Here is a 21681-nt window from a genome sequence, read left to right as displayed (position 1 = left end):
GGTAATCAAATGTCTCGCATTTTATGAAACAAGAAGTTTCATGTCGTGTTTACAAGACCCCGCCTCTAAGCCACATCCACAAGCCACACTTTCATACCACATGTCTCTAAGATCGATTTTAATATTATCCCAGCAACGTATAGGACTTTAAAGTGACCTTTTCCTTTCAGGTCTACCGATTAAAAAGTTGCATTTCTTGTCTCTGCCATGTGTTCTACAAGCCCAGCCCATCTAATCACCCTCGATCTGACAACCTACAATTTATTAATTAGTGAAGAGACCTATAAAGCTCCATATTATGCAATTTTCGCCATTCCGTTGTCAGTAACTCTCTCGCAGGTCCAGATATTCTTCTCAGTATCGTGTCCCCTCTCAGTCACTCCCAGTTGATGTGCACACGCATCAGTGTAAAGAAAAATTTGTAACAGCGATCGACTGTCTTTTCAGGAGATGGAGGTTAAGCGAGAAAGCGGCTGTCCTGAGCAAGATGGCGTCAGGTGCACGTGCACCAAAGCATTGGTCCGTCTGAATAAACTAAGAGAGAGGAACTTCTTGTGTGACGCGGTGCTGAGGTCGGAGGACGGCGGCGTCTTTCCAGTCCACAGAGTGATTCTGTCGATGTGCAGCGCTTATTTCAGGTTTGTTCATTTACTGACGTGGTTAATTAACACGTGAAGTAAGGACATGATAGACGTCGATTCGTGTGTGAAATGTTTTATCCTCTTTGCTGCAGAAACCTGTATTTTTATACGGCTGATTGTCTTTTGTTATTTGTTCGTTGTCATGAAATCTCACGGCGGTGAGGAAGAAGAAGAAGAATGTCTTCTGGACGTTGCGGCGTAGAAACTGAGTGGCATTTCAGACGTACTTACTGCCTTCTTTCCTTGATGATGGAGGCAGTAAGCACCTCTGAAACGTCCGATAATTTCTACGAGACATCCCAGAAGACGTAGGTGGATTTTGTACTAACTTTTAAGTGCGGTTGTACCAAGGTGACAGTCAATCGATCTGGAAGGAGAATTAGAATCTTTTTCCAAAACGTCTTGGATTTAATACATAAAGACGACCGACAAAGTCCAGAAGAAAGTTGGTAATGCCCGGAACATTGAAAGCTGTTGTGTGTTGCTCTATCTGAAGTATAATAAACTGTAACAAAGATCTTCCGAGAAATGTTTCATTGTCAGGAGAGAATCGTTCGAGAATTTGTGCATACGTTAATTTGCTTGTGTTTTAAATAAAGACGCGGTGTGATCTTAAAATGAGAAATGAATTTTAACCGTGAGCCATTATTTCCGTTTTCCAAGAGACATTTCTCACTTCTTCTTACAAGCTGTGCCCCTTTTTCAGTTTTCCGACAATCAAATCTTTCCGTTTGTCTTGCACTGCGAAACCCTTAATCTGTAACAGAAAATTGTTTGCTGGTTGGTGATCACTTCTTAAAGGCCTCGTAGAAACATCGGCTTTTCTTTTAAGTTGTTTATTGTCGGGGAAACATTTTTACAGAACAAATAATTTCATATTACGAACTGAACAATCAGTGGAATGTACAGCCCGCGATGTGTGTTGAAATATTTGCGTTGGCTTTAAAATATCTGTAATAGTTGTTATAAGCTCAGACATCTCTTGAAGGAGAAACGAGGGTGACCATTCTATAGTTCAAATGTTCGCTGCTCGCTTTTCGATTTTTTTGTTAAATTCTTTTAAGCCTTCGCCCGCTTTTGAGCCTCTCGCAGTTAATCCGGTCCCATTAGTACACATTCTGAGAGTTTTTTAATTATTTAGGTAACAAAAATTCATCCACCAATTTGACGAAAAGATACTTTTATTTGGCTACGTGAGTCATAAAAACTTAAACTTTATGCGCATGACTTGTAATTTTCTGCTCACCGTTTTTCGAAATCGACGTTTCAGGACCCTCTTCACGACAAAATTGCACACCAGTGAGGAGACTGATATTCTCCTCCACGAAGTCAGCTCAGACATGATGACCCAGATACTGGATTACGTTTATTTGCGGGAGGTGGACATTCGCTCCGACAACGCGCGTCAGCTGCTCGTGACGGCTGAGTACTTGTGTATTCCGGACGTTACTGAACTCTGCTGCTACTTCCTCGAGGACGCGATGGACGCCGACAACTGTATCGGCATCATGCAGTTCGCAAGGTAATTGATGTTCATTTGTCATTTGCTGTGACGCCAGCCTTCGTCGCTGGAGCGAATGACCTTTACTCAAGACAGCAGCCGGTTTGGAGATTAAATTCTCTGACTGAGGACTGAGAAAATTATAATGTTTTGCGGGTAATTATTAACGTCCCTGTAATTTAAGTTTTCTGATTAACTGCATATGTTTTGATCGTCATTATGATCAGCAGATGAATAATTTCACCATATGGAACGTTAATCGCGATCTATTGCAGAGTCATAATTAAATCTGTCTTCCTCTCGAAATCCTTATCTTCGTTCTTTCTCTCTATGCAGCATTCCTTGCTTCTTGCACAATCCTCCCAACACCAAAATCAACATTCAGCCCGACATATTTCTGCATACAGCAAAACCTCTGTCAACCGAGCCCGCATTAAGCGACCGAATTTCAAACAGATCGGTTGTGATTGGATTCCACCGGCGAAAGTGCATAAATCGATGTCCACGCGGTACAGTTCATTTATCTAACCTCACCCCAGATTTTGCTGATTATTATGAACACTTCAAGACATTTAGAGAATTCGTTATTATCGGGCAAAGACAAGAAACAGCCCGCTGGTTCTCGTAGAAGATGAACTCCTACTCCTTCTTGTTCAGGACAACATAGCAAGCAAATCAACTGACATCGGCAGAATCACACCAGAAACTTCAGTTCATGCGATGGACAGAATGACTGATAAATTCACTCTTTTAGTACAGGGACTCCCTCGAACAGCGCTCACGAGTGACGTTTGCCGTCGGCTTGTACGTGCGACTCGCCCGCATCATCCGCCGACGAGGAAAATCTGTATTGAGTCTCTACTTATTCGTTCAATTCCATGACCACGTTCCCCTTTCCCTCGCTCATTTGACCCGCGGTTCCCCCCATATAGTCCGGTTACACGAGGTTTCACAACACACGCAGTTACCAAAACGTCGTTTCGCCACGGTTAAAGACAGAATTCAAAATTCTAAACTTCTCAAGTGAAGAAGGCAGTGGCCTTCTTCACTTGCGTACACCGTGCCCTTATTTCAACTTATAACCTTATCTCGAGGACGAGCGGGCATTGCCTGGGAACCTTGAGAGCCGAAAACTTTCTGTTTTGTCACGGTTAAACGGAGCGTATCTCAGCGTTGCCTCTCCACAGTTGTCTGCGCTCAGCTTCGCTCTTTCGGGCTCCAAAAGGCTAAGGTAAAAACTTCAGGCGAAATACTGTGGTCTGCAAGTGAATGAGAATCCAGTTCTTCCTGCGGTGGTTCAATGTGTCAAAGTTCGAAGGAGAACGATTCTGAGTCGGTTCTTACCCTCGCTGTCGCAGTTCTCACTTCTGCGCCGACCTCGAGACTCACGCTCGTAGCTTCGTTCTGCGCCAATTTGTGGAAGTGTCTCAGAAGAGCGAAGAACTGCTAGAACTGCCTGTAGAGGAGCTGCAAGCGATAATCGAGGCCGATGAACTGAACGTAAAGGACGAGACATTTGTGTGGGAGTGCATTCTCCGGTGGATCAACCACGACCCGGACAACAGGAAAGGTCAAATCGCGGGTCTTTTGATGGGCGTCAGACTGGGACTACTAGACGCAAAGTTTTTCAAGGAGGAGGTCAGTATGCCCCTGAAATCGTGGATGTTTATCGGAAGTGAAGCCCGCATTTTCAATTCCATATTCGCACTTGTTCGTAACTAATTAATGCAAATTGTGAGCCTTTTTCTTCGTCACGTGTAAGCCCGTCTGTCTGTCTGTCCGAACTTCCAGCTCGTTCATTAGATTTAATACTGATACGTTTTAACAGAATATGTTGACACATTCCAATTCTGGTTAAAATGTTACAATGATTTCGTGAAAATTGTACAATGTTTTGAATTCCTTATTCCGCGCAAAATTTGCTGCGTAAGACATCTGCAGATTAACTTAGTTGCCATGGTTACAATAACTACATGTGGAATGCCGCTGGTAACACGCTCGCATACGCGTGTGTATGTGCAAAACAAATATTCGATTCGTCCTTTTATGCAGAAATGTGGTTGGAGATAATGATCGTCCTTTATTCATCGTCTTTAAGTTTGACAGTCCGTCGGCGCTACAATCTTTTATTGTAGTCTCAGCGTTTATTGAGATCCACTACGCGTTTCAGTTCAACTACGGCATTCCACCGTTAACTGCATTCAAACGTCCCCTTAGCTCGAATAGGAAAATCCTCCAACTGATAAATCACTTTTTTGGTTCAGCGTTCAACTAAACTGAAGATCCTACGCCATAAGAAGCGGGTCTTAGCTGCTATAAAAATTTCACGCATCTCCGACGGTATATATATATATATATATATAGTCAACCCGAGATCACATCAGCGTGATAATCTTCAGCTGATTGACCACATAGGGACAACAGATATCGGAAAAGTTCAGCAAGGTAAATTCGTTCTACATCCAGGAGTAAATTACCCCAGGGGCTTCAAACTCATAGACAGATTTAACATTCAAATATGTTAACCGTCATCTTACGAAGCAGCCATATTCCTTCTGCCATTCCACCATACGCTTTAACCCGAGAGAAAAAAATGTTTCTACCCTAAGTCAAATGCCCTGTAATTTCAGCCACTCACCTTTTACGAATACGTGCGATACAATCACACGGATTCATGAAAATGTTATCTGCTTCAAATGCCTTTAAAATTTATCATTCGTATCTACTAATCTCCAACACGTAAAGAGAACCACCTGATGATGACCAATTAAGGTCGAAACATGCAATGCCTCATAATAGACATCGATCACAATCACACGGTGTTGTGTTGACGGGCCTTCCACCCAACCATCAACATGTAGCAGGTTGCCTCCCTTGACACTCGAAGCAACTAATTGTCATAATTTTCTTTCGATGCTACGTAATTTTGACAATTAATTAAAGTTATCGAATCAAAAAGAATGTGCATCTCGCACGGGAGAGACGAGAAATAAATTACATTTTTTAATGTAACTCAAAATGCAACACTTACTGAAGTATTTCACTTTCGGTTGAAACACATTTCAATATTTTCCTCTAAGAACGATTTAACCTTGATTACGCTTCTCTCCTCAAACTGTGCATTTGTTAAGAGCGTCGTTATACACACCAAAAAACACATTTTCCTGTATATGTCACAGTCTATTTCGGGATTTCCCAACCAAATTATGTGTGAATTTCTTGTCTCCTCTGCAATGGAACATTCCATTTCTTCCAAAAAAGTTCTTAAGGTCCACATTGAACTGTTCAACAGGTGTCAACGCACCCTTACGTGACAGAAAATGAGGAGTGCAAACCCGTGATCTCGGAGACGCTCACATTCCTGGACGACCCGAAAAGTTTGACGAAGGAAGACAAGGACCTCGTGACACCAAGGATTGCCCGCCCACGAATCCCACAGGACATTCTGTTTGCTATTGCTGGGCGTCGAGACGGAACAATTACAGATGTGATCGAAGCCTACGCGCACGAGCAGACCGGTGGACTGTGGTGAGTTGCACTCCTTTCTACTCTTATCGCGCCTTGTTAAATGACGCCTCCGAGAAAAACTACTTTTCCTCTTTGTTGCTAAACTTAATTACAAGGACCTCTTAGCCTCTTTATTTCGTGTTCGTTTATTTTCATTGCAGTAAACGCTTTTTTAAGAAAAGATTCAAAGTCTTGAATTAAAAAGAATAAATAAATTACTCAAATTCTGAGTCTCGTGTAAAATGTAAGTCCTAATAGGAATCGACGACGGATCTGAAGTTTTCCTTAAATACCGTTTACAATAAGCGTCCTACTTCAACTGTCATGGCAACCTGTCTGCTGATTTTAGACATCGTTGATCGTCAGTGGATTTCAACGTAATAAATAAAGCACTGATCAGTGTCGATGTTGGCCATCTGCGTGGTCACGCCTCGTGAAATAGAAGGCTTTGGGGTGGGGTGGGGGACGTACTGCCTCCATCTCTGCGTCGATAAAACCCAAAACACCAACATCTGTCCTTCCCAAAGTACGAACCTGAAATGTCAGCTGTTGATCAGAAATTAATTCTAAATTTGTCTGTCGAACTTGACGAGAGCTTCTCTTTGGGTCTTCCTGTTTCCACCTTCGCTCTAAGTTAATTTCTCGCGGTCTTTGTCGAGTGCCTCCCTCCACGGTGTAGCAATTTCGGTCCACTGTTGGGGGTTGCACCTCTGCTCTGGTGGTTGGTCGCTTGGACTCTAATGTAAGGACTTCACATCAGTAGACCGAATGACCCAAAGAAACATAAAACCATAACTTGTCGTTCCTGCAGGTGGAGGGGGTCGACTCCATCGGTCCGCGAGCCGAACATGGCACGGCAGTGGTCGGTTTCGACATTTACGTCATCGGTGGTTGGGGCGACCGGGGAATGTTAAGATCATGCTGCTGCTTCAACGCTGTTACGAAGCCATGCCGCGAGGTGGCGCCTATGCATGTGCAAAGGTAAGATGCAGCTTCGTAAATAAGAAACTCCTTGGAACAGAGTTCTTCTTAAAAAGCTGATAGTCGCTGTCTTAGTCAAGATATAAATCTGGGCAGGGGCTGTACAATTGTACCACTCACATACAGGAGCATCGTGCAAAGTGTGAATAGGTCGGAGGACGTTTGCGACAAAGTTGGTTTTAAGAATGCGATTTGCTTGTTAATTCATTTGAATTATGATTTAACAACGACGAGCGAACAATTGCTTTCTGCGAGAGGAAATGCATCTGAATCAGCAATAAATGAGCATAGCAGAGATTGTAATTTTTTTCGTTTCAGATGGGGTTTAAGTGTGGCAGTTCTGCGAGGTTCAGTGTACGCCATGGGCGGTTGTAGTTATAACAGAACGGCGGAAAGATATGACCCCAAGACGAACAAGTGGTCGTGGATCGCTCCCATGAACACAGGGCGATCCCATAGAAGTGCGACTGCACTGAATGGTACGTAAAAGCTGTGAAACAGAAATTTGAGTATTAGTGCAGAAGGCGAGGCGTCTGTCTGTCTGTCCGCGTGTAAGAATGCAAGAATGTTGAAGGAATCGCAGGATTTGAGGTTCTCACGGCGGGGAGTACGAAGATGGCTGTCGTTTGGCTTCTGCCGACGTTTCGGACGAACTTTATGCCTTCATCATCAAGGCATTCCTCCTCGCTCTTGATCTTAGTTTCCCTCCCTCCATTGTCCCATATTCTTTCATTATCCCTTTCTTTTATCCGTGCCACGGACTTCGTTATTTCACAGACTGCAACGGCTTGAAGTTCTGAGTGCGTGATGGTTTCTTCGGCTCTTGTAAGATGTCCATGTGCGTCGTCTTCCGCCTTTTAGTGTGCACTCGCAGTGAATTCAAACAACCATCAAACTATTAAACTGGATCTCAAATAATACAGATGTAATATGTGTTTGAGACAGTTAATAATCTCACGTAAATAGCACATTATATTATAAATGTAGAGCACCTTTTAGCAGCTCGTTCCGTACATCTCTGGTACCAAATTTAATAAAATTCGTTTCACAGAAGATGTAACTTTCCATCATCTCCGTTATGCATTAATTTAAGCACTTTATGTTGTTTATGTTATATTTTATCAGTTATTCTCATTTCCTTTGACACGCTGATTGTCTACATTCGAAAGAAAGAAAGAAACAGATGAACAGAGACAGCCTTGTCCGTCCAGTTTCTGTGACTCGAAGGTGGACTTAATAGATTTACAAATTTAAGTAGGGTTTGTCCCATGTCTGTGCTCTGAATGGACCAGTTTAACGCCTCTCCCTACACCAAATGTGTGTACAGTTTGTGTCATATGGCTAATTTGTTTTTACAGACAAAATATACGTCGCTGGTGGATTGTATCATTCCAATTACCTAAACTCGGTGGAAGTTTATGACCCGGACACCGACTGATGGACGTTCGTTGCACCAATGCTTTCTGGACGTGAATCTTTTGCTTGCGTCGCGTTCCACGGCTGTCTGTACGCCCTAGGTGAGAACTCTGGACATTCTGAGTGATGCTCCTCTGTCCTTTTTACAGAACTTGCTATTGTGAAATGTTTTCCTGGTATTTTTGAGTGACTCAGATTTTATGAACAGAATTTTTCTCCAGTCATTACAGAGTTAGTTTGTCACTAATTTTAACCCCGATTCGTGGTATCGATTACATTCTTCCAAAAATAACACTTAACTAACTAACTAACTAACTAACAACGCACAATCTCTTGTGGTATCTGAACTAACGTACGCCCAATTTTTCACACAGTCCCAATTTGAAAGGTAAATATTTTGTTCTTGTAGCAAGGAAATTTCAGTTTGCCGCGCTGTTATCCCCAAAAAGCCGATGGTTTAAAGCAGTCCCTTCGCAATCTTTGCTTCAAGTACGAAAATAAAGATGTAGCTGTTCCTGGTACTAATACTGACAATGCAAGAGGGAACGAATTTTCTTTGTTGTATTTCATTCGTTCGCTCCGTTTACGGAATAACAAATTTTAAGAGCGTAAAGACGGACGGAGTGTGAAGCATCGAAGTTACGGGAAATACAAACATCTAGAAATTTGTAATTGGTGATGTTGAAGGTAAGATACCACTTGTGATACATTGACGTAAAAGGAAAGATAATATTAAAATGTTTTAAGTAACTCGAGTATTTGGAAAGGGTTCAACTACAGACATTTGTGAATAAGTTGATGAATCTTGTGGCTCTATAAAGTTCAAATATTTCGTGGCCATTTGACAGAGTTACAAATATCAAGAAGGGTCCCGCTGAATGGGGTTAGGATAAGTTCCCTTTGGCAGCTTTTCTTTATATCCTGTGACCTGTTACTGAATGTGTGTGTGTGCAGGAGGACAGAACGAGACATCAGGCAAGCTCAGTACCGAAAGGTATGACCCTGCAGAAGACACGTGGACCGAGATCCCTTGCATGAAGTACTATTCAGGTTACGCAGAAGTGATGGACGATATGATCTTCGTTATCTGTAATTATTATAACCAGGTCGACTTCTTCCCCCACGTCACATGTTTCAATGACAAGGAAAATCGATGGTTTGTTTCTTTGTATGATTGTTCATAGCTGTATAATCACAAACCGTTACTTTCGAAAAGCACTAGGAAGTGAATCATTTCTGGTCAAGGTATCCGCGATCTTGCGGATGCAGGGCCTTGTAGTGTCGAAGAAACTGACCGACGTTTCAGAGGTTCATACTGCTTACTCAGGGCCTTGAATACAACGCGCGAAAAGTGTTTGAGAGGAAGGGGTTAGAATGAAAGAAGGCAGGGCGATGTTGCGGTCAAGCTGATTGGCTACATCAGAGGGCGAATGACTAGGAAATGCTAATCAGACGTAAGCCGTGACTGCATTAATAAGAAGTTCTTTGACTAAGTTTCTTTGATCAGTGGCACTCTCTTGGGCAGGAAGTTTCTGGCGTTCAGCGCATCGGCATCGCCATAATCTTTCGCTTTCATCGAAGTGTTAGGCCAGTTTCAGGTTTAACGACGCCTGTCGTCTCATATCCTCTTTTCTGATGGACGTTTATTTCAAAATGGCTTTCTCTTGGCGTGTTTGACCACGCAGTCTCCTACCATCTGTTGACGGAGTTAGTAAGCAGCTCCAAAAACATCTCAGAAGACAAATTTATTCATACTTGTTTGTGCAAGAGTCAGAATTCACACAGAAATTCATTTTATTATGGTTTTTGTCTGCCTTATGTGTAGCAGAACTATTTTTGGTGGAACAAAATTTTTTTTGAAAATATATTGCTAAAAGAGGGAAATATTGTTAAGGGCTCATGTATCAAACAAGACACGCGTATCTCTCCAAAAAAGCGTGTGATTAAATTTATTATTCTGACCGAAGGTAATGGCTTAATGAAGTGTACGAAACGTCGCTAGCCAGAACACAACTCATTTGACAGCCTATTAAAATAGTGGTAACCTCTCCCTCCACTTCGATGTATTAAAATGTTTTACGTTATAATAGCAATATGGCCCATGTTCTGTGTGCATCTGAGTAAGAGAAAGATCACGTGGGAACTGTTCTGAAATATGGTGAGGCATTGAATTCCGATTGGGGGAATTTTTGTTAAGGTTGTCTGGAAACAAATTATAAGCAACGACATTTCGGTGGAAGCTGTGCCCTTAGCTTCAAGCAGTTTCCCATCCTACATAAAGGCAGAGCCAACCCATCAGACATGGATATTTTTAGGGCAAAACATTTTACGACTCCCAAAGATAATTCTTTTATTCTTATTCTACACCGAAATCTCTGATATTTTAGAACCCCAAAAGTAAAAGTATATATATAGACATATTTTCTGTAACTGTGTCCGCGAAATGTGGTAAAAATTGTCTTGAGTGTAGATTATACTAATGGACGATGAAAGTTTGTTTTCACTTTTAATATTTCAAATTGCAGGCACAAGGCGGCAGACATGAATGTTCGTAGAAAAGAGATGTCGGCTTGTGTCAACCAGAACCTACCGAATGCAAGCGACTACGCCTACAAACACAGAGACAAATCGATGGAGGCGAAATGCAAAAACATGTTTGATTCGGAATGTAACCGTCCATCTGCTGATGTAGCCACGGGTTCGAACCCAGTAGCTAGGCCGGCGCTGGTGCGGTTAAAACGTTTGTTACTTCGGTGCGCGGAGAGGGTTAAAGGTTTTCTCAGGATACCTTGACATAGGGTCAGTCGGTGGGCGAGGATCTCCGACTCTCAGGGAAAATACGGAGAGGCCTTAATTGGAGCTGCGCTCGCGGGAGGGCGGCGAAGTCGCTGAGCTGGTGCAATTCTTGACGACACAGTTGTTGTTGTTGTTGAAATCACTCAATTTATTCACGAATTGAGACGCTGATGCAAAGACACAATTATGTTAATATTCAGGCAGTGCAATGAATCGGCTGTTTATGTACTGAAACTTTGCGAACAGAACGCGTCTGCACGACTTGAAGACCGAAACTTTTAGAGACCCCGCAACAACACAAACGCGCTATAAATACCCCCGCAGCTTAAATTTAGTATTTAATATGGCGATCCGATTCGTCCCCCAAAATCACCCCATAACGTCGGAAACGCTCCGAAAATCCACATTCGAATTTCATTGGTCCCAGTCGCAGTGAGGCTTCTGTTTCAGGGCAACCGTCATTCAATATCTGGAAAGGCTTAAGTTTTCGCCTCGTAAACAACTTTTACGAGGCGAAAGCTTTGTGAGTGTCACGGAAGGTCTCGAGGAAAGACGTTCAAGCGAGTGATTGTCGCTACTCTCTTCAAATTTAATACATTAATCAATGCCAAAATTCATAAAATCATTCACATTTGGATGACGTAAGGCGTTCCAAATATAATATTATCCTTCGTTTGTATAAACAGGATTAATACGCCAAAGCCTGGTTTACCCTTTTCATCTCGAGTTTCAGCCCGTTCGGGAATCGAACTACGAACCTGGACTGGCACAAGAAAATCAGTAGTTTGTAGTTGATTACAATCCCGACGAACACATTAATTTTAATCACTTTCCTTATGAAAATAATGTAGAAAACTAGGAATTGATGTAGGAACTACAAAAAATCAAATAAAGAGAAATATTGTTTGCAGCAAAGAAGGAAAAATTATTTCTCCTCGTTATTTTCTGCTCAAGAAGTCTTATTGAAATTAATTATTTTACAGACGTTTATTTTTATCTAAAATATTATCATTCATCAACACACAACAGTTTCACCTTGCGTCTTGTATTAAATGAATCCACTTGTGGCGACATGTTTCGAGTTACGAAACCGTCATTATGAAGGCAACAGACTGTGAATTTTTTATCGATTTCTGATTTACGTGTGATATTTTAAAGAAATTGCAAAATTACAATTTGGCTGAGTTGCTCCAACATACCGGGTAATTGTGCCATGTGCTGAGTTGGTCGAGAGCATCCTGCATGCCGTGAAACATGAAATGTTACATTCAGCGACAGGTTATAATTTAATAACAGTTTTGCAGGTGGAAACCAACAGTCACACTAATTTTCAGCGGGTATACATTACAATCACTGAAGTTGTATTTTTCTCCTTAATGTAAAGAAAATGAATCAGGTGTCTTTATTTGGCCCAGCTCACTTGTCACACCTCTGACATTTGGCGTGAAACAGATCGTGCCCATCAGAGGGTTTCACTGGATAAATAACAAATTACACTGATCCTATCACAGTAACCTCATGACCTGAAGATACACTTCTCAAGAGGGCAGATGTCTGGGTTACATATTCTCATTGCTCTGAATTCTGCCTGCTTAAGGATCAAAGTGCAAGTCTCTCCACAAGGATCAACCATAATATTTAATGTGAAAGTAAATGATGAGCTCCACGTAAACAACGCAAGTGGTCACATTTGCAATCCTTCTTCCTTTAGGTAGGACTTGAGGTACTCATGACAGCAGATCTGAAGAGGGCTGTTTTCTGGGTTGTGAAACTGTGTGGTCCGGTAGAAGTTTACCAGTATTTCAGATGTACTTGCTGTCTTCATCATCAGTGTGACTTATAGCCATCATGATTGGAGGCAGCTAGTAACTCTGAATTGTCAGTAAACTTCAACCAGACTACCTGGCACGTGAACTCAGAAATGAGCCATCTCCTTACATCCTTTGGACAAAAGACTTGGTTTGGCTCTAGAGGTGTTTGGACACGTTGATAATACAAAACTGAAATGTGTCCACTGGGATTTGTTCCTAGCCACCCAATTCAATTATTCATCATGCTAGCATAGTCATCAGTAACTGTCTACACAGTATCTATAAGTTTAAAAAATCAGAAATTAACTCCACTTACCATTCTAGTTGATGTTAATTTGGCAGGAGTAACCTATTAAAGAAGGATTTATAATTAGTGAAGCATTTTAACATCAATCACCTTCTTAACTAACAAATACACACAATTTAGTTCAGGCTCAAAGGGACCAATTATCCTATAAAAGTGGGATAGGATAATAACAATGAATAAAAGTTACAACTACTGAAATAATAGAAATATTTGGAAGTTAAAACCAGTATTATTATTATAGAAAGTAGGAAAAATTAAATTTCTCCTTTTGTGAAAAGTTATGTCACAAGACATAGCTCATCCCCTTCTGTATGGTGTAAGGAGTACTGAAATGCAGGTATCAGAATCTAACAAATTTCACTAAAGTATTTTTATCAAATGAAGAAGAAACTACAGTATCATTAAAAATTAAAGCAAATTTTAAACAGTTCATTTGCAAATCTGAACTAAAATATGGAACATAAGAGAATCAAGGCAATGACACACACACACACACATAGTCAATGTAGAAAAGCACTTAACACAAACCTACTTACCTAATTACATCAATCAGTTTAAAGTTTTCTACAAATTAATTTATATCTCCAGTGTATGTTTATGAACCTTGAATGTTTCAGTCTTCAGTATAAAAAAAGGAGGAAAGGCACTCCGTCTTACCTGAATAAAACTTCAAAGGCAGACCACAAACAGCTGTTAAAGACAAAAAAGTATCACCCAGCCCCATATCGATTAGTAACGATGCCACCTACTCCTGCCATCTATGCATATCTCGAAATAACACAAGAATACAGGGGTGCCAATGGTTGGAACTGCATTTTACCAACGTTAAAGCTAAAAGTAATGAATTGTAGGAGTTTTTCGTTCACATAATTCAGCAAAGGAACCATTTCTTGCTTGGCTATATTGTTTTATTCTATACATTAGTAAAAGCGTTGAGAGGTGATCCTGGTTATTTCGGTTTAGCATCAAACATTACACCTTAAGATATGAACTGCCAGCGAAGAAATGTTAAAATGGACATGCCCCTACATGAACGACACTAGGACTTCTTTAAAATTTGACTTGCAAGAAACGTTTTAGAATTACGCAGGTTACCAATACTGAAATTTTGAACGAATGTGTAAAATTCAAGGCTATATAAGGATGGCAAATTACCAATTTTAAGCAATACTAAAAAAATGCATATTACAAGATGTTACCTGTGCTTAAATGTGGAACGTTTTCATAAACTGGGAAACTTGAGGAAATATTTAAGAAAACGGCTCTGACCAGGAGAGGTGGGCAAGGAATTACAGAAGTTCATCAGAAACAATGAGAGTGACATTTTTTCGTTACATATAACACAACGGAAAGACGAAGGTGCAGTTTATAGAAGTACAAAGTATAACCAAACATATTTGTTTGTTCCACCATTACTGAGAAGGAACCGTGTACGAGAATTTTACTTCACCTTCCATGAACTACAGTATTCTGTCGGTTCTTTAATCGTTTGCAATTTTAATGTTGTTTGTTGTAAGAAATAATGCCAGCTAAGTTCTTTGGCTTGTGAAAACACTATTTCCAACATAAAAGAAATTGTGATACAGCAGTTTTAAAAGCAGAGTTGGCTGACCATCCAGTACGATAAAATTCGTGCAGGTGACGTCTCATACAAAACTGAAGCTGTGTCCATTGAAAGTTTTTTCAAAGATATGACAATTTATGCTAACTATGGCCCAACTTGTTCTGGCATAATGATATGAAACATGGGCACCATAAAAATCTGTACAATATTTAGAAGCAAAAAAGTTTTTTGGCTGGTATGCAAATTGGAATTATTTATTTTGGTTCTAGAAATAAATGACAGGTTAGGAAGTGAGGAAAAGCCTTAACATATTTCTTGATTTCAAACTTGTTCATGATGACAACAGTTTACAAGAACTATAGTCATGTAAACACTAAAACAAAAATCCAGGTTCCACAAAGTTGCATGAATTACCCTATTATTCGTCTCGAACTTCAGGTCATCCTGAGTTTCAAATATCCATAGCTACATAACCTTTCAAAATGAGATCATATTCATGACATTTCACTGTGAACGGTGACAGAAATAAGGTCCGGAAGGATTTATATTAAGTTGCCAGGTTTTAAATCCTTCTCAGATTTGCATAGCACGCATAAAAATTGTGAACTGTGACTACTTATACAGACTACAACAAAAATAAAGCACTTGAAATATTCTGTCTAAATAAATTAGTAACACCTTTATACGGCCTACCAAAATCCTACTCCAACCCTGAAGATGGAAGCAGCCTGGTGCCCTAAAAGAGCATAAGTGACATAATATTGCACAGTGCAACATCATGAGACCACAAAATAAAAATGTAGTGGTTTTAAAATACTCTTTATTTAGAAAACTGCAATTTCTTTGAAACTGGTTTTATGGCTCTTACTGTTGCATCTTAAAATGAACCCGAGTGTAACTTTATTAAGCGTGGACACTGCTTACTGCCTCATAAAGGCTGAAACATGTAAAGTAGTAAACAATGTTAATATTCGCATAATTATGTCTCAACATTTGATACAAAGAATATATTTCTGCCAGTATTCATAAGATATGATGGTGATAAAAATAACATTTGGTGATATCCTTAATATTAAAAAAAGGTTTTGTATGAGTCAAAACATGTGCACCACAAAGTCATACAATATCATTCCTAAAAGGATCCAGTACAAGAAGAATGTGATTTCTCTTTAACTGACTTTTGAAACACTACAAAAGGATGTTTAAGAATTCAAACTCCTACTTAAACCTCAATAAGGCATTTCTTTTCACATATTAATGAAACTAATGATTGAAGTCATGGTATTCTTCCACCTTTGATCTTTTTATGCGCGAAGAAACAACTTCAGTCAAACCTGGACCCATCACACTTTTGCACTGGACCCTTCAGCTGCAAGAGATGAACACTTGAAGGGGAGTACAGCAACAACAGAAAATTTTTCTGTCTTGGTTCTGGCACACAATTACAGAAACCCAGACGCACTGGAAAGTCCTTACAGCAACATTCCAATATACACATAAACACAAAGAGGATTCTGTTGTCTTACAAGAATGGAAAAAATCCATCATTGCAGTCAGATATGGCAGAAAATGGTTTATGAATTTCTGTCACCAATTCAAGATTGTTCTTTATCCACAAAAATTCAGATAAGTTTTCCTACTGTTATCACAGTGAATGAACACTTAAAGCGACAAACTGTTTACATACATTAATATTTTTTTGAAAATGTGTCTCAAGGTGTTAATTAGAAAAAAATTAAATTCACTGGGACATGGGCATATGAACAGGTAACTGGACATGACTCAAGAAAGAAACAGGAAAGAGAAGGGTAAAATGTTTGTCAAGGTGACATAACTCCAAAATAAGAGAGAAAAAATGTAACAGCAGGATAAATAGTAGAAGACGAGACATGTCATTTAGCTAGCAAGATGGAAGGTAACAAACGCTTATGGAAACAGTAAATTAAAAGGTTAACAATCCATTGATGGTAAGGGGGAATAAAAGTTAGGGGACAAGGGAAAGAAATCAGAAAATAAATGCTGCCAAAATCAGAATCATTCAGATTGGAAAAATGTGAGTTAACAGGAATTGAAGATGATCAGAGGGTACATTACGTTATGTACCTCCTGAAGTGTAAATAACGTCAATTTTTAAAAAGAAGACAAAGGATAAACAGACTTCCTGGGAAATTATACAAGACACACACACAAAAAAATACATTGTAGATCCCAACAGTCCCAGAGTAAGGAGCTGTGGCTGCACAAAGTAATGCTAATGCAAGTAAACGGTAAAGATGTCCTCGTGCTTCATTAACCTTCATCAATTGCATCAAAGCTTACGTTCAGCCCAGCTGACCATGCATTGCAGTAAAACACTGCTAAATCATAAATCCCAGAGTTAAAGACTGTCCAGCAGCCCTCATGTACAGGGTTTCAACTCCTCTTCCAAAAGGACACATTAAAGGTTAATCACCACACGACGACATATGGGGAATGGAGGTAGAGCTTTATGCTCTGACCGCATGGGAAGGAGCATAAGATACCGATCGATTCTATAGGAGGCTAAATTAACTCCACGGTCAGCCTGGATGTGATGACAAACAGAAAATTCCCTTAAAACCTTGCATACTGTGTAGTGCATTGGATTATAAAAACAAAACTGTTTACAATATAAAGGACACTAATGCCAAACGCGTTTCCACCTCAAGAAGTCATCATCAGGGGCAAAAAGGGGGAATTAATTCATATAATATGATCAAAAGAATATGGTTCTAAACAGAACAGAACTCCAGTTCAGCAAAGAGAAATACATTTAAAATTATGCAACTTGATCAACAGATCTCCGATGTATGTTTTCTTTTGCCACATACAAAAAAACTGGAAAGGTGCAGAACCCACAGAGTTTCTGAGTTCATTCTCTGCACCTTGGCTTCCTGAATGTCCTAGCAATGGTTTGATATCTTTTTTTTATTTTGTTTTCATATTTTATTGTACTAAATGTTCATATTCATACTATGACATCTTCCACATCCTTGGCTTGAACTGTGAAGGATCTATAGAATCTAAATACGTTCTAATTGCAATTCTAATGCTATACTGACTATGTTCAGATAGCATTCCAGTGAAGTCAATTAACAATTTAGTCTTGTAGTAGTTGCTCTGATAACGTTCCAAAATTAATATTTAACCTTTTAAGGCTGAGTTGTAATTGTGTGTACCACCACCTTTAATGTTCAGTAATTCTGCATTTTACCACAGAATATATTTATGGGTTTCGTATTATTCTCAAATAACACAGCAATTATTTCCATAAACAGCATCAACAACAGATCTTTGGTGATGGGTTGTTTTCTTTACAGTAGTAAATGAATTTTTAATTATTGATTAGATGAACTTCAAACCCAAAGGTTTGATTATTGAGTTCAGTGTAAATAGTGAATCCAACCAAATACAATTGCAACTGTCAGTTATACTCAGCTGTAAATCATTATGACTGTGCACCATCTCCCATAATGCAATGTAGCTCATGAGTTGCTGATCTTGTCTCACGCAGAGATGATCATATGATGAAATTCAACTCAGGTCAAATGCCTTCATCACTTGCAACTGTAAATATGTGAGAAAATGTTTTTCTTTGAGAGGACAAACTATATACACACACTATGTGAAATTTGTTGAACATAACCTCAAAGTTTTATATTGTCACCATGTCTGTAACTGTTGACTTACAAACAGTATTTCATGTGATTTTTAGGTACATTTATAATCTATCTCTGTACAAAATTTCACATATCTAACTATAACTGCTCATTAGTTATCACAGTCAAACTTAAATTTGAAGACAATATTTATAAACCTGCCATGTCCTTGCTTTACATTCTACAGAACAATCACCTGAACAAAACAAAGATAATGTTCTTCTGAGTTGAGATCCCATGTGGACCTAAAAGTGTCTATCTACAAGTCCTCATGGCTTCAAAACTCAAAAGGACAATATTGCCATCTTCATGAGATCCTCACATTTCACATACCTTAACAAAAGTTGAATATTTTATTATCTACTGCTATCATTTCAGGGCCGTACATTCAGTAGTTCTGGAGTTGGTACCACCTTACTAGTCTGAGCATCCACCATATTGTTAATACCTATTTTAGAAAATTAAACAGTACAAATTTGGGGTTACCTTTAATGGCATAGCATAATCAAATTTCACCAAAATAAACCCTGCAGTTCTTGATCTGAAACTTACAAAAAGAATGGCAATACATGTGCACTTCATATTCATGAGGCAAAGAATGCAAACAGTATAGAACACGTTCCACCAGCTCCCATTGACACTGCCACCATCTGTATGTCAACAATCTACCCACAAGGCATGTCAGCCTTCTCATCTTGGCTCCATTCCATAGCATCAATAAACTCCCAGGCTTTCCAGTTTACAGCTGTCACCTCGAAACATAACACATGAACAGAGTATGCCAAGAACATGAGTGACAGAAGATGTTACATAGTGATCAGGATGGTCATAAAGGTCAAATCAGAATTTTTAACTGTCCTTCTTTGTATGACATTGTGCATAAGCACTATGCCATTCATATGATCTGAAGCTTTCACGGCGACCAAGTATAATAAACTCTTCTTTGGCTACCAGCAGTGCAAGTTGGTTTAATGAATAAAACACCAATGTTTGGAAAATCAGGGTACCCTGAGGGTGAGGATAAGGACCGTTCTTGAAATGCTGGGGTTTTCTTCATTAAGCCACCTTGCACAGTTGGTAGCCTGAGAAGAATTTATTATACCATGCCATTCAATTGCACGATTAAAACTGTGATATCAATTTTTCTGTTAGTGTAACCCTACAAGAACCATTTCTCTTGTGAATCCACACTTCTATACAAAGGTCTGAATACAAAACAAAATCTAATCAGACTCTGTAGGTTTCTGATGATAATGCATTATAATATGTAAAATTATTATTTTGCACTCAGTCCATCATCAAATTATAAAGTAACAAAACTACGGCATTTTGAAGTCTGGATTCTGCTTCTGTCTTCAGGTACAAAAGGGGAAGAGGACAGAAATCCTATCTGTTGGCCCCCTAGTTGTGCTAGCCTCAGACCTGTTGCAGACCAGCAGATAGGACTTCTATCCTCTTCTCCTTCTTTACACGATGATGGAAGTAAAATTCAACTTCCAAAATATTGTAGTTTTATTATTTTATGAATTAGATAATAGACAAAGTGCACCATCACCAACAACCTTCAGATTTTTATTAGATTTTATGTTTTGTATTCAAACCATTGAAGAGCCATGTGAATTCACAAGAAAAGTGGTTCTTGTAACTTAAATTAACAAAATGTGAAATTTAATGCAGTTGAAAGAAAAGACTGTTCTGAATGAATGATACATACCTCTGTCACTCAACAGTTTAGCCACAGCCATTTGCCCTGTGACACACCCACACCCAAAGCACACGTCTGCTTCAACTGATAACACAACGAATACACGAGTCATCATAGACAAGATGACAATGACAGGGCCAGTGGCAAGCCATCCTGTAACATACAGACAACATATTAGCATTTCTGTACTCTAATTTTTCATTATATTTCAAAATGATTTTTCAAAATGTTTTGGGTCCTCAGTCCTTTTGATGATTATATGTCTGCTATGTGATATACGAGATCTTCACAGCAATGGGAGATCGGACGGTGGTCTTCTGGACTACAACAATGCAGTGTCTTATATGTGGTTACTACCATTTCAAAGGTACATACTGCCTCCATCTTCACATTCCTAGAAAACAATGGCAACGTGACTGCATAGCTTCATAATCCAGAAGACCACAATCTGTACATGTAAATCTGTTACCACATTGTCTCAAATTCCCCGTGCATTTCCTTCCAAGAGAGGGAAAATAAAGCCAAACTTCGGATATAAGGTTTATTTGTAAGAAATTTGGCAACAGAATTCATTAACGTACCCAGAAGCCAAGCCAAGCCTAACTTAAGTGTACACGGGTACTTTTCGCATATGACGAAAGAATCAGAAATATAAATCAAGTTGTCATCCCTGGAGAAATGGACATGCATGCTGCATCTATACATAAGCCATTTGAAGCTGCAATGAAAGACAAAACAAGTGATGGTTGAATTTTTGAAAGCATTCATTCACACCAACAACGAAAATCAAGTGGCTCAACACTTAACAGTTTTGCACGTTGATAAAAAGTGAATGGGCATTCATGCTGCCTGTGTTAACTTGAAAAAGAGTTTTAAGAAGTTGATGGCACAGAGAATGACCACTCATGTGACAGCAATCCTGACCATGTCAAATCAGCTGATGATGGCAGCAGTGGAGAACAGTAATTATAAGTATACTTCTTAAGGACTGTTTGAGTAGCAAAATATTAACATACACCACTTTCTTCTTTCAGGATAAATGCAGGTACGTGAAATGGATTGGGATATTGTCCTCAGTGGTCTGGCTAGTAGTGTGCCACCAGTCCACTAAACCTGGAGGAATATGAGATGTTTTCTCTTCTCCATTCCGCACAAGCTTTACTGTTTGCTTGGACGTGGCTTTATGAAGTATGCAACTTAACTGCTACATCATTTGACCACGTTTTCATGCACTAGAGGATCAGAGTTTCCAGGCTTCGCATTCATTTGTGCCTCAGTACAGCGCAGTATCTGGGGGTCACCCTTGACGCCGGGCTTACTTGGTCGGCGCACGTCAACCAGGTGGGAAAGAAGGCAGCGCAACGATTAGGTGTGCTAGGCCCGCTTATCAATAGGAGAAGTGGCCTGTCAATCAGGAACGGTGTACTACTCTATAAGCAGCTCATCCGTCCCATAATGGATTACGCATGCCCGATCTGGAGGTCAGCTGCCCACAGCCACGTCCAGAAGCTGCAAGTTCTGCAATCCAAGTGTCTTCGAATTGTTACTAACGCGCCCTGGTACGTTAGTAACAGGCAAATACATGAGGATCTGGGGGTCCCTTTCTTTGCCGACCACATCAGAGAACTAACTGAGAGGTTTGACTCGAGGTTAGCTGGTGTGGGGAACCCCTTAGTTCGGCAACTCGGAAGACACTCGTGCCGAATGAGGGCTGCCAGAGTTCACCCAAGGGCAACCGAGGGCGACTGATGTTCAGCAGGCCAGCCGAAGCCATC

General features: G+C 39.9%; 2 protein-coding genes, 1 long non-coding RNA gene and 1 pseudogene across 11 annotated transcripts; 2 read left to right on the top strand and 2 right to left on the bottom strand.

The window, feature by feature from the left end:
* The first annotated feature begins 1695 nt into the window (after positions 1–1695).
* Positions 1696–5674, top strand: LOC147873163 (kelch-like protein 10 pseudogene; annotated as a pseudogene). The gene is made up of 3 exons (XR_015536137.1): positions 1696–2163; positions 3501–3780; positions 5435–5674. The product of XR_015536137.1 is annotated as a kelch-like protein 10 pseudogene (transcript).
* Positions 5675–6954: 1280 nt separating this feature from the next.
* LOC147873162 (uncharacterized) lies at positions 6955–11794 on the top strand. Its single transcript, XM_087353063.1, has 4 exons — positions 6955–7109; positions 7989–8147; positions 9001–9202; positions 10572–11794. Exons 2-4 carry the CDS (start codon positions 8087–8089, stop codon positions 10837–10839), a joined length of 531 nt encoding a protein of 176 aa, XP_087209189.1. The 5' UTR covers positions 6955–7109; positions 7989–8086; the 3' UTR covers positions 10840–11794.
* Positions 11795–11804: 10 nt separating this feature from the next.
* On the bottom strand, positions 11805–13703 carry LOC147873161 (uncharacterized). The gene is made up of 3 exons (XR_015536217.1): positions 13618–13703; positions 12970–13002; positions 11805–12080 (listed from the first exon to the last, which is right to left on the bottom strand). It is a non-coding gene; the product is annotated as an uncharacterized LOC147873161 (long non-coding RNA).
* A 1624-nt stretch (positions 13704–15327) lies between these two features.
* Positions 15328–20897, bottom strand: LOC110840744 (uncharacterized). 8 transcript variants are annotated; one of them, XR_015536215.1, is made up of 5 exons: positions 20488–20883; positions 19916–20059; positions 18754–18946; positions 18535–18649; positions 15328–18109 (listed from the first exon to the last, which is right to left on the bottom strand). XR_015536215.1 is itself a non-coding variant. In XM_087353070.1 (4 exons), the coding sequence occupies exons 1-3, from the start codon at positions 20672–20674 to the stop codon at positions 18576–18578; spliced, it is 405 nt and encodes a 134-aa protein (XP_087209196.1). In that variant the 5' UTR covers positions 20675–20897; the 3' UTR covers positions 15328–18109; positions 18535–18575. The 8 variants fall into 8 exon arrangements, 4 of the variants coding, with proteins under 4 accessions (XP_087209196.1, XP_087209198.1, XP_087209197.1 ...); XR_015536213.1 differs by having other exon boundaries at positions 18535–18946; XR_015536214.1 differs by having other exon boundaries at positions 15328–18649.
* Between the last annotated feature and the right edge of the window lie 784 nt (positions 20898–21681).

The sequence above is a fragment of the Zootermopsis nevadensis genome, unplaced genomic scaffold, assembly GCF_977971745.1.
Source record: "Zootermopsis nevadensis isolate Lab colony 2312 unplaced genomic scaffold, Znev_1.0 Znev_ptg000021l, whole genome shotgun sequence".
NCBI classification, from domain to species: domain Eukaryota; kingdom Metazoa; phylum Arthropoda; class Insecta; order Blattodea; family Termopsidae; genus Zootermopsis; species Zootermopsis nevadensis.
This window is presented reverse-complemented; position numbering and strand designations above follow the sequence as displayed.